At 34.4% G+C, this 13,171-nt stretch overlaps 1 protein-coding gene across 5 annotated transcripts in view; it reads right to left on the bottom strand.

Annotated features, from left to right (window-relative positions):
• The window catches only part of LOC127731725 (ralA-binding protein 1-like), a 44,220-nt gene that overhangs the window by 14,319 nt on the left and 16,730 nt on the right, over positions 1 to 13,171 (bottom strand). For 2 of the 5 annotated variants that reach the window (XM_052240561.1, XM_052240565.1), the window contains exons 7-12: positions 12,632 to 12,835; positions 9,892 to 10,010; positions 8,357 to 8,487; positions 5,096 to 5,297; positions 3,758 to 4,432; positions 1,760 to 1,889 (exon numbers count right to left, since the gene is read on the bottom strand). In XM_052240561.1, coding sequence (XP_052096521.1) covers positions 1,760 to 1,889; positions 3,758 to 4,432; positions 5,096 to 5,297; positions 8,357 to 8,487; positions 9,892 to 10,010; positions 12,632 to 12,835 — 1,461 coding nt within the window. Of the gene's footprint in view, positions 1 to 392; positions 487 to 1,026; positions 1,121 to 1,759; positions 1,890 to 3,757; positions 4,433 to 5,095; positions 5,298 to 8,356; positions 8,488 to 9,891; positions 10,011 to 12,631; positions 12,836 to 13,171 lie in introns of all 5 variants that reach the window. The other 3 variants (XM_052240564.1, XM_052240562.1, XM_052240563.1) reach the window with 3 other exon arrangements.

The raw sequence follows: 13,171 nt of genomic DNA, 5'->3' as shown, positions 1-13,171 counted from the left end.
TTAAATCTACATCCTCCTCTATAGTTCCTGTGTCGTTGTCTTCACTGAACTCTCTAGCCTGTATATCTTACCTGTAGATTCTGTTGGTGGTTCTTTGCTTATCTCCCTTACATCTACATCCTCTTTTATAGTTCCTGTGTCATTGTCTTCACTGAACTCTCTAGCCTGTATATCTTACCTGTAGAATCTGTTGGTGGTTCTTTGCTTATCTCCCTTACATCTACTTCCTCCTCTATAGTTCCTGCATCACTGTCTTCACTGAACTCTCTAGCCTGTATATCTTACCTGCAGATTCTGTTGATGGTTCCTTGTTTATCTCCCTTACATCTACATCCTTCTCTATAGTTCCTGTATCACTGTCTTCACTGAACTCTCTAGCCTGTATATCTTACCTGCAGATTCTGTTGATGGTTCTTGGCTTATCTCCCTTACATCTACATCCTCCTCTATAGTTCCTGCATCACTGTCTTCACTGAACTCTCTAGCCTGTATATCTTACCTGCAGATTCTGTTGATGGTTCCTTGTTTATCTCCCTTACATCTACATCCTTCTCTATAGTTCCTGCATCACTGTCTTCACTGAACTCTCTAGCCTGTATATCTTACCTGTAGATTCTGTTGATGGTTCCTTGCTTATCTCCCTTACATCTACATCCTCCTCTATAGTTCCTGTCTTCACTGAACTCTCTAGCCTGTATATCTTACCTGCAGATTCTGTTGATGGTTCCTTGTTTATCTCCCTTACATCTACATCCTTCTCTATAGTTCCTGCATCACTGTCTTCACTGAACTCTCTAGCCTGTATATCTTACCTGTAGATTCTGTTGATGGTTCCTTGCTTATCTCCCTTACATCTACATCCTTCTCTATAGTTCCTGTATCACTGTCTTCACTGAACTCTCTAGCCTGTATATCTTACCTGTAGATTCTGTTGATGGTTCCTTGTTTATCTCCCTTACATCTACATCCTTCTCTATAGTTCCTGTATCACTGTCTTACCTGAACTCTCTAGCCTGTATATCTTACCTGCAGATTCTGTTGATGGTTCTTGGCTTATCTCCCTTACATCTACATCCTCCTCTATAGTTCCTGCATCACTGTCTTCACTGAACTCTCTAGCCTGTATATCTTACCTGCAGATTCTGTTGATGGTTCTTGGCTTATCTCCCTTACATCTACATCCTTCTCTATAGTTCCTGTATCACTGTCTTCACTGAACTCTCTAGCCTGTATATCTTACCTGTAGATTCTGTTGATGGTTCCTTGTTTATCTCCCTTACATCTACATCCTTCTCTATAGTTCCTGCATCACTGTCTTCACTGAACTCTCTAGCCTGTATATCTTACCTGTAGATTCTGTTGATGGTTCCTTGCTTATCTCCCTTACATCTACATCCTCCTCTATAGTTCCTGTCTTCACTGAACTCTCTAGCCTGTATATCTTACCTGTAGATTCTGTTGATGGTTCCTTGCTTATCTCCCTTACATCTACATCCTCCTCTATAGTTCCTGTCTTCACTGAACTCTCTAGCCTGTATATCTTACCTGTAGATTCTGTTGATGATTCCTTGCTTATCTCCCTTACATCTACTTCCTTCTCTATAGTTCCTGCATCACTGTCTTCACTGAACTCTCTAGCCTGTATATCTTACCTGTAGATTCTGTTGGTGGTTCTTTGCTTATCTCCCTTACATCTACTTCCTTCTCTTTAGTTCCTGTGTCACTGTCTTCACTGAACTCTCTAGCCTGTATATCTTACCTGTAGATTCTGTTGATGTTTCCTTGTTTATCTCCCTTACATCTACATCCTCCTCTATTGTTCCTGCATCACTGTCTTCACTGAACTCTCTAGCCTGTATATCTTTTTGTTGCTCTAAGATATCTTCTACCTAAACAAGAATCCAATGAATTTATATTTCCTGATTAAAAGTACTTGCTTACATCCACTTGATTTGAACTTTGGTGGATAGTTGTCTCATTGGCAATCATACCACATCTCCTAATTTTATACTCAGGATTCATATATTTTCGTGTGTACCAATTTATGTGGATTGAGAAAATATTGTATTTTGATTGATATTTAATTTCATGGTTTTGTTAAAGTCTGATTACCAGCCTATAGAAAATTTGTACTTTGTTGTACATTCAAATTTGTGGCTAACCTTTTGTATGAACCCTTCAAACCCCCTCCCCCTGGCTATGGGTCTGATTCAACAGTAAATAAACCTTTTAAAGCTATACTGTTTGAGTACGTACAACTTTCATCAAATTTAAGTATTGTTGTTTGACCAAGATTTCTATAAAACTATTTTACATTTAGGTTTTGCTCATTGTGTAAGGCCATCTGGTAAGTGTTTACATCCTTGTCCTTTGGTCTTAGTGGTAGATAGTTTTCTCTTTGGCAATCAAACCACATCTCCTTATTTTTGTCAATAAACTAATAGGCAAACAGGTTTTTCAGTCATACTTTTATCATCTGATTGTCTAATATAGTCAACTTTCGTTATCTCAAAGTCGTCCAGACCAGAGAAATGTTTCGAGATATTCATATTTTGACTCAAAAGAATACAGGAGTCCGATAGATCAAGGAAAACAACTCTTTCTCAACTTATGAAAAGGCTAAAATAATTCAAGCAGGATAATGGGTTAGGGATCAATATTCTGTTCAGGGATCAATATATTTGTATGTTATTGTCTTTTATTATTACTATTAACCCTTTCACCGATAGCTGCCCCAACAGAAGCTACTCTGAGACAATGGCTTCCCTGGCTACTATGACTCAAGTGGGAGATCTTCATAATAAATATCAATAAAAACTAGTGTGTAGTTATTTTTGTCTTTATTTCATTCACTAACACCATTTTCACAGTTTTGTTCATGTTTTGATAATTGTTTCTTCATAAAAAATTAAAATTTTTAAATTTTCGACATTATTTAGGTGGAATTCTCAAAATTCTACTTTTTGACTCAAAATCGTAATTTTTTAACCCAAAACGGCATAAGTTTAAAATATTGAATGAGGCTGTACAAATTCCTTACACTGAACGATGTCCATTACAAGTGTTTTGTACATCAAACGGCACTTTATGTCAAAAAAGTATACTAGTCTGGCTTCAATTCTTCCATATTCTTTAAAAAAAATGTTCCCTTATTTCAAATTCTCGTAAATTCCGTGAATTTCATCTGATTTTGACACGGTTTTCAACAAACGGAAGCGCCATGTTTACACTTTCATCTGAGTATCAACAAGGAAAGATAACTCATGTTTGCAATGTTTTGAGCGGGAAATGTAAAAGAGGTATTCCGATCCCGGTAAAACGGGACTCATCGTCAGCTGTCTGAAGCGTGAATCCTGGTAAACCGGGACTCGTCGGTGAAAGGGTTAATGATATGTATTATTTTGTACAATAATGTTGAACCAAAGAAATAGTTTTTTCTATAGTTGACTCTCCTCTCAAATTGCAATTGGCTGGCTTGAAATATCCTGTGGTTATGAACTTTGTTCTTTATATATATAGATGTATTTCTACTCTTAAAAAGTGGAAATTAGACAAGTCAACATTTTGATTTTCTTAGACCAAATTTACAGTCCCAAGGTTAGCTACAACAGCATTTAAATTGTGTTCCTTATCTCAAGCAAATACACACAAGTAAAAACATGACCTCAATGATTTAAATATATTGCAGAGTTCTGACAACACACCTGTAATTAAATTTCCAGTCATACACCCTGTATTGATTTATGACATTCTTTACCTGTTGCTCAAATTCATCATCTGAACTTTGAGCAGATTTTTGTTTCTCTTCATCATTTCCTGGTAACTGCTCTGCCTCTTCAGCCTTTTCTCCTATTTCACTAACAGTCTGTACCTTTTCTGCTTCAATCTTTTTATCTTCAGACTGGTTTTCAGACACATCTTCATTATCTTCCACTTCATCTTTTTCCTCAATAACAGTCATTTCTGAAGGTTTTCCTTCAAATTTTTCCTCAATAACAGTCATTTCTGGAGGTTTTTCTTCAAATTTTTCCTCACTACCAGTTATTTCTTCAGTCTTTTCTTCAACTTCTTGCTGATCTTTTATGTTTTCATCTACAACATGAGATTCTTCTACTTTCTCAGACTCATCATTTTCTTCATTCTTATTTTGCTCAATAACAGCAACTGTAACTTGTGTCTGGGCTGCATCACCTATAGATTTAAATGTCTCTTCCATTTTCTCATCGTCATTCAGACTAGCTTCATTCTGTTCTTCAACTTTGTCTAGTTTATGATCACCAGCTGTTTCAGATGGAGGTTGAGGTGCTTGTTTTTTATGTGGGATTTCCTTCAATTCTAATTTAAGTTCTTCATCTTGTGATGTTTTTGATTTTTTAACATCATCAGATTTTCTTTTCTCCTTTATATCACTTCCTTTTCTTGCCATTTTTATCTGAAAGAAATAAAATTAAATTGTTGACTTGGTACAAGAAAATAGTGCGGATTTATCTTATTTGTATGCATCAGAATTTATAATAATTTTGAGCCAAAAATTTATATTAAATGAAAGAAAAAGAGAAAGAAAGAAAGAAAAAGAAAGAAGGGGAAAAGAAAGCAAAGGAAAAAAAAATGTGTTTGTTTACTGTAACATTTCTGAAAAAAAAAATGTTTGTCAGTCGAAAAAAATGTTTGTCAGTCGGAAAAATGTTTGTCAGTCGGAAAAATGTTTATTTTTTATTTGAACTTCAAATCTGGATATATGAAATTGATATAGCCTTATGAGGTCTGGGTTTAGATCAGAACCCATATTGCATTTACCTAAATTTCGGTCCTGTAAGTAGCCATTTGTGGAAGTAGTTTTTTTTCAGTCAAATATGGTTTTACAAGATACTTGTTGATGATTTTCGATATCAAGAATAATAAATACAAATGACAAAAATAAAAAATGAAAATGAAAAAAAGTTAGGGTTGGCTCTCAAAAGTCAGTGTAGGTCAGAATACAGTATACACTCATGTGCAATTTTTCAAACCTAATTATCTTATTATCATACATATTTCAATGCAACAAATGTCATAATATTCAATTCACTTTATTACAAATTAAATCGTTTTTTACCTTTCTTTTCAGTTGAGTTACAACTCTTTGTACTTCCCAAAGTTGTTCTTCTTTGTCTTGGTCAGATATTCCAGTTCTTAACTGTTCATGTAAACTGTTCAGTAAAGATTCCTGTTTAAGTAGCTCTTCCTCCAGCTGTGCAGGACTATCTGGTAGCTCTAGTGACCACTTGGAATGGGCTGGTTTGATGGGTGGCTTGTACCTATATAAAATTAGACAATACGTAATAGAATCATTTTTATACAATAAAGCTAATCAATATTTTTGACCTAGCAATAATGTCTCCTTCACATGTGTACAGGTTGATGTATCTTTGGACTGCTAATCATAATATGATGCTTTTATTTCACTTTGTAAACAAATCCATATTTTCATTTCAACATGTTGATAAATGCTGGAGATAACAAGAGGCTACTAAGAGCCAGAATCACTCACCTGGATTTGTTGTGTAGATCAATGATTATTTTGCTGTTTATTGTATATATATATATATATATTTCTCTAATTTTTGTGTTATTTTCACATTTCTTGAGCAGTGTGAGAAAAATATTTCTCCTCACTAGTGAAATATCTGTTCTCAGCAAATGATTGGTCGAAATTTAATTATGACGTTATTTTTTTTTTTATTTCTTCTGAATTTCCTATTGTGACGTCCTTAAACTAGAGGCTCTCAAGAGCCTGTGTCGCTCACCTGATTCTACTTTGGTTTTGGAAATCATGTTAAAATAGATTAAAATCATAACAGATACCCTAATAATGAGTGAGGCCAAATTTGGTTTAATATTGGCCCTGTAATTTAATAAAAAATCCTGGTGGCCATCTTGTACAGTAAATCAGCAACAAAGTAGCAACACTTCATCAGCACCTCATAAGAAACATTTATGCCATGTTTGGTTTCATTCCATTCAGTGCACCTTTAGAAGAAGCATTTGTATGTATTTCCAATAGGATCTTATGTTAAAGGAAGTCCCCCCGCTGTCGGCCATCGTGGATGAAGGATCAGCTTCAAAGTAACAACACTTAGTCAGCACCTCATAAGGAACATTCATGAGATGTTTGGTTTCAATCCATTTAGTGGTTCTCTAAAAGAAGACATTTGTATGTATTGTCCATAGGGTCCTTTGTTAAACACTGTCCCCAGCTGGTGGCCATCTTGGATGATGGATCAGCTTCAAAGTAACAAAACTTGGTAAGCACTTCATAAGGAACATTCATGCCATGTTTGGTTTCATTCCATTCAGTGGTTCTCTAAAAGAAGACATTCATATGTATTTCCCATAGGGTCCTATGTTAAACTAAGTCCCCCGCTGGCAGCCATCTTCGATGATGGATCGGCTTCAAAGTAACAACACTTGGTCTGCACCTCAAAAGGAACATTCATGCCATGTTTGGTTTCATTCCATTCAGTGGTTCTTTAAAAGAAGACATTTGTATGTATTTCCCATAGGGTCCTATGTTAAACTAAGTCCCCTGCTGGCGGCCATCTTGGATGATGGATCGGCTTCAAAGTAACAACACTTGGTCAGCACCTCATAAGGAACATTCATGCCAAGTTTGGTTTCATTCCATTCAGTGGTTCTCTAAAAGAAGACATTTGTAAATATTTCTCTTAGAGTCCTATGTTAAACTAAGTCCCCTGCAGGCGACCATCTTGGATTATGGATCGGCTTCAAAGTAACAACACTTGGTCAGCACCTCATAAGGAACATGTATGCCATGTTTGGTTTCATTCCATTCAGTGGTTCTTTAAAAGAAGACATTTGTATGTATTTCCCATAGGGTCCTATGTTAAACTAAGTCCCCCGCTGGCGGCTATCTTGGATGATGGATTGGCTTCAAAGTAACAACACTTTGTCAGAACCTCATAAGGAACATTCATGCCATGTTTGGTTTCATTCCATTCAGTGGTTCTCTAAAAGAAGACATTCGTATGTATTTCCCATAGGGTCCTATGTTAAACTAAGTCTCCCGCTGGCAGCCATCTTCGATGATGGATCAGCTTCAAAGTAACAACACTTGGTCAGCACCTCAAAAGGAACATTCATGCGATGTTTGGTTTCATTCCATTCAGTGGTTCTTTAAAAGAAGACATTTGTATGTATTTCCCATAGGGTCCTATGTTAAACTAAGTCCCCCGCTGGCGGCCATCTTGGATGATGGATCGGCTTCAAAGAAACAACACTTGGTCAGCACCTCATAAGGAACATTCATGCCAAGTTTGGTTTTATTCCATTCAGTGGTTCTCTAAAAGAAGACATTTGTATGTATTTCCCATAGGGTCCTATGTTAAACTAAGTCCCCCGCTGGCGGCCATCTTGGATGATGGATCGGCTTCAAAGTAACAACACTTGGTCAGCACCTCATAAGGAACATTCATGCCATGTTTGGTTTTATTCCATTCTGTGGTTCTCTAAAAGAAGACATTTGTATGTATTTCCCCATAGGGTCACATGTTAAACTAAGTCCCCCGCTGGCGGCCATCTTGGATGATGTATCGGCTTTAAAGTAACAACACTTGGTCAGCACCTCATAAGGAACATTCATGCCATGTTTGGTTTCATTCCATTCAGTGGTTCTCAAGAAGAAGTTCAAAATGTAAAAAGTTAACGACGACGACGGACGACGACAACGACGACAACGACGGACGACGGACGCCAAGTGATGAGAAAAGCTCACTTGGCCCTTTGGGCCAGGTGAGCTAAAAAGGCGATCATGTCTGATGAAGTCAGGTATAAAGAACACAGCTTTCTGCAAATCTTTGAAAAGGAAGGATAAAAATCATTAGAGAAACAGATTCCAGCACTATAACTCGTGTATTATGATATTTCTCCACTCTCCAACAGGTAAATTTAAATATTTGAAAAGCTCGGCAAGCCTCAAGCTTTAAATATTAAAATTTAACTGTCTCGAGTGGAGAAATTTTGTAACACACTTGTTGCAGTGATGGAATCTATATGTGTATTTAAACATGTCATTTAAAGTTTCTCTCTATCTATCATCGTTGATCTTGTTAACTTATTTGTAGTTCTTACTTTGATGAGTATTTTTATTGATTGAAGTTTCTCTCTATCTATCATAGTTAGTACCAAAAATTTAAAAAAATTAAAAAATAACTTAAATTTGTAGGTTACTAGGCAGAACATTTTTACCTTAAAAATATTCTCTCTGGCTGTCATAGATTCTGTAAACAGTCATACAAAAACAAAATCACTAATTCAAGTAACTTTATGACGTTTAATGTTTTCACTTTTCTGTACTTACTTTTTGAGTTCTGTATGTTTGAACAATTGTTTCACATGTGAAAAGAGAACATTTAACACCCTGTGACTGATCTGCATGGTAGGACTCAGTACTATGGAGACATTCTGTAAACTCATCTTGTTCTCTTTTTGCTGAAATAAAAATAAGTTCATGCAAAAAGTGGCTTTATTTTCATATGCGTTTTTCAAACTTGTGAAAATTTTCAAAGCTTGAATTGGCATCTTTTATCTACACTGGTATTCTGTAAGCTTACTGATACCAGATGTATGAATCAAACTATGAAATCTGTCTTTTCAATTTGAATAAAATATTGATCTTTTGACCAAGCTTTGCTTACAAAGATCTAACAACATTCCGTTTTACTGTTCTATTCTGGTTATTGTTACGTCAGCCAATGAAATGTCAGCCTTCAAGTTTTTGAATGTGTGTATTAACCAGTATACCAGAGACGACTAAAAAGACTTTTAAAACAGAAAGCAGAATAGGGCATTTTCAGATCCAATGTAAGACAAACCTTGGACACAGGATCTGTATTCTAGTTAGATTGGTGTTCATTAGGAATGAATCATTTTAAACATTCCCTCTAAATCATATGTCATGTATATGTGTACAACCTCTAAATCATGTGTCATGTATATGTGTACAACCTCTAAATCATGTGTCATGTATATGTGTACAACCTCATTAATCATATGTCATGTATATGTGTACAACCTCTAAATCATATGTCATGTATATGTGTACAACCATAAAGAACAATAACTTTATAATTATATGAAACTTTTATGATTTAATATGTACCTCTAGATCTCAAACAAAATTGCATTATCGTGATTATCATTCTGATCCAGAATAAAAGCAGCTTGGGTAAATCATGTTTAATACATCTGTAAATCACATAAGTCACATGTTTTATGTGTTTACCTAATCTCTTAATCACATGTGTCATTTGCACTATCATATATTTACCAACTCGAATTTATAAAATACATATCTCTCAGTCATATGCCTCATAAACACTATCATCCAGACAAACAACACCATGTTTGATATGGGTAAATCATGTGTTCACCTACTCTCTCAATCACATGTGTCATATATTGTATGTGTTACCTACTCTCTCAATCACATGTGTCATATATTGTATGTGTTTACCTACCCTCTCAATCACATGTGTCATATATTGTATGTGTTTACCTACTCTCTCAATCGCATGCGTCATATATTGTATGTGTTTACCTACCCTCTCAATCACATGTGTCATATATTGTATGTGTTTACCTACCCTCTCAATCACATGTGTCATATATTGTATGTGTTTACCAACCCTCTCAATCACATGTGTCATATATTGTATGTGTTTACCTACCCTCTCAATCACATGTGTCATATATTGTATGTGTTTACCTATTCTCTCAATCACATGTGTCATATATTGTATGTGTTTACCTATTTTCTCAATAATGTGTCAAATATTGTACGTGTTTACATACCCTCTCAATGACATGTGTCAAATATTGTACGTGTTTACATACCCTCTCAATGACATGTGTCATATGCACTATCATCCAGGATAACAACATTCTATTAGGTTTGGGTAAATCATGAATCAGTTTATGGAACCTTTCAACTTTACCCTTTTCACTTTTCAGAACTGAAAGTAAATCATGTAAATAAAGTCTTACAAATATCAGTACAAATTTATGTAAAGCCTATCACAGAAGCTAAATATATTTTTTATACATGCACTTGATGATTCATTAAATTTTGGAATTATGGTTATAAAAGGTGATATTTATTATATCTAATTTAATGCTTCAAAATCATAAATGCTTTCATACCAATTTTGGCTGTTCAACACATGAATAATTGGCATATATCTATGCAAAACCATGTCGATGACTATGAATTTCGGGATTTTAATGAAAGTAACACAATAAGTGCATGATTTTAACAACGGTAACACTAGTAGAGCTGAATCTGTTCAACCTTAGAGATCACACTTGTTAGACCATGGTTGTTGGTGGTGTCATAGCTGTTGTACTAGTGTATTTAGGGACTATTGTTTGTCTTACAATGGATTGTCTGCTTAATATCTCCCTCATTTCTTACTGTGGATTTATTTTCTTTCATGGATACCAATTTTTGTTGATTGAAAAAAAAATTGTATTTTCGTTAATTTTTGATTTTATGGTTTTTCAAACTCAGCTTACTAGCCTATAGAAAATTTGTAATATGTTGAACATTTAAATTAACGGTTATTCTTTACCCACTAAATCCTAGAAAATTTATATCCCACAAAAAATAATGAACTCACAGTAAAAAAAATGCACCTACTCATATAACAAATTAAGCAAAACTAATACTCATAAATACACTTGTTTATCTAGTGACCAAGTTATAAAATACTTAAAATAAAAACTGGTTGCTACATCAAGATTCCCTGTCAAGCGTAAACAAAATTTTTTTCAAAGTTTTCAATTTTAAAAATAATGTGATAAAATTGGCAATAAGACACCTATCCACCAAAGACCAAATGATGAACAGTCGAACCTTGTTGTACAAAGTTGAAGGGACCTGACCAAAGTATTTGATTTATCCGAGATTTGACTCATCCGAGGTCGAGTGTCTCATCATAAACTTGGAATGCACAAAATACAGTATGAAATTTGTGAAAACTAGATACTTTGAACAGTGTGCCTTTTTTCAATATGACACTTATTGTGTATCCAATCTCCATATTTTTTGGATCTTCACAATTAAACACACAAGTACAGATACAAATCATCAACAAATAAAACCAATAGTCTGCACAAATATTTTCAAAGGTCAGTCACTATAAATCTCAGCTTGGGTCATTTAAATATGTTTCATTTTGATGTCATTTGAAATATGCTCAATACACTAATGTTCTGCTTGAGCGATCAACAAAGGTGTTAAGGGCTGATCCATAAAAACATACATGGGACCCAGGGAAGGCACTTCCATATCTCAAACTATGGGTGGGTGTCATCTATGTTTTTTGTATAGTGCCTTCCCTGGGTACCATGTATGTTTTAATGGAACAGCCCTAATTACCAGTCATCATAAACATGTCATTTTAACTGTTATACAAACAAGTATGTTTACTCAGCTTTAATATCTTTTGAAAATGATTAGTTTCATAAGAAATACATTCGACTTGAATTTTTATCATTAGGTCTCCATTTTTCGAAAATTCTTACTTTCGAAAATCAGGGTCAATTTACAGTCAGGGATATAACTCTATCATTGTCTATAAGGTTATTACAGAAAAATAACATACATTTGTTATTGTGGACTAAAAAGTCAAAAAACTGTGATAACATATGTATGTTACATGTTTTATATACATCATTAGTTTAGTTAAAATGTATACAAGTTCTATTGATATTACTTTTGTCTTTATGTATACTCAACTATAGAAAGATATAACAGTTCACAGTTTGCCAATTATGCATACTACACCTATGTTATTACAGAAAAAATATGACTGTAATAACTAAAGGGTGTTATCACAGCTTCTCTACATCACTCCAAAGCTTTTGACCAGACATACATCATGCTTAATTACAATGTATTTTAATTTATTGTAAGAAATAATGACCAGAGCATCTAATGAGGTTCTGCGCATGCTTCCCACTAATTCCTAAGTGTCTCATATAATAAGTAACATTCCTTTAATAACTAAGCCTTGTTATTACAGCTAAGTTGATCCCTTAAAAGCCTCATCTCATTGATTTACCATGGTTAATCAAAAATGTATTAATTTAATTAAAACATTAGTTATCAAGGCTATGTATTTAGTTTCTGCACAAAGTCTCAAGAGTTCCCTAGAGCCCACTATAGATTAAAATATTTTTGATTTATTTTACAAATAACAAACATATGTTATTACAGATTTAGAATTTATGGAATAAAGAGTAGACAACTCATGAAAGTATCTGTAATAACACATGCAAGTTATTTTCTGTAATAACCCTATAGAGTTATATCCCTGACTGATTTACATTAATTTTACATTGACGGGACTTTAACATTTACTTGTCTTAATAGAGTATTCCAATCAACCAAGTTCGACTCATGGGGGGTAATTATGCATTTATCAAACAGGAATTTTATCGAGACCGAGAAAATACTTCGACTCATCAGATTTTTCAACATAACCAAGTTCGACACACGGAGGTTTGACTGTAGGTTAAGCAGATGTTAATGCTCGAAAAACAGGGCAGTGCAAAACTTAAAGTTATTTCATACTTGAAGCTTCCTCAAACTTTGGCATCAACCATGTTGTAAGAACAGGTTCTGGTAACTCCCTAAGGAACTGTTTCAGTAGACTGGCCACAATGTTAGGTTCGTGTTCCTCTAGAAACACAGGCAGACCCTTGTTATAACAGTCCTTTAAGAGCTGGATCTTAGACTTCACACCTGAAATTCTGTATATCCCTTCACAAGATAACCCTGTAAGATAATAAATTATGTTTTTAATTAGTGCAAAAAAGCGATGGAATAGGTGTCATAAAAATAAAGATTAATAGCATTATTTGTATGCAGTGTTTATTAAGATTTCAATAATTAATCTGATATCTATGTCCATTCTTAAAATATACCAATAATAAATGCATGCAACAATTTCTGAATTAAAAATTGTCAATTCACGTAATTACAAATAATCTGACACAGATATATATATATCTTACCCTGTGACCTTTTCAAACTTAGACAATTATTGTCTCTTAATTTTTGCCTCTGCCGAAGTGAAATATAGTATGCCAATGTCTTGGTTCAGAGACTTTT

The sequence above is a fragment of the Mytilus californianus genome, unplaced genomic scaffold (assembly GCF_021869535.1).
Source record: "Mytilus californianus isolate M0D057914Y unplaced genomic scaffold, xbMytCali1.0.p SCAF_20, whole genome shotgun sequence".
Taxonomy (NCBI): Eukaryota; Metazoa; Mollusca; class Bivalvia; order Mytilida; family Mytilidae; genus Mytilus; species Mytilus californianus.
This window is presented reverse-complemented; position numbering and strand designations above follow the sequence as displayed.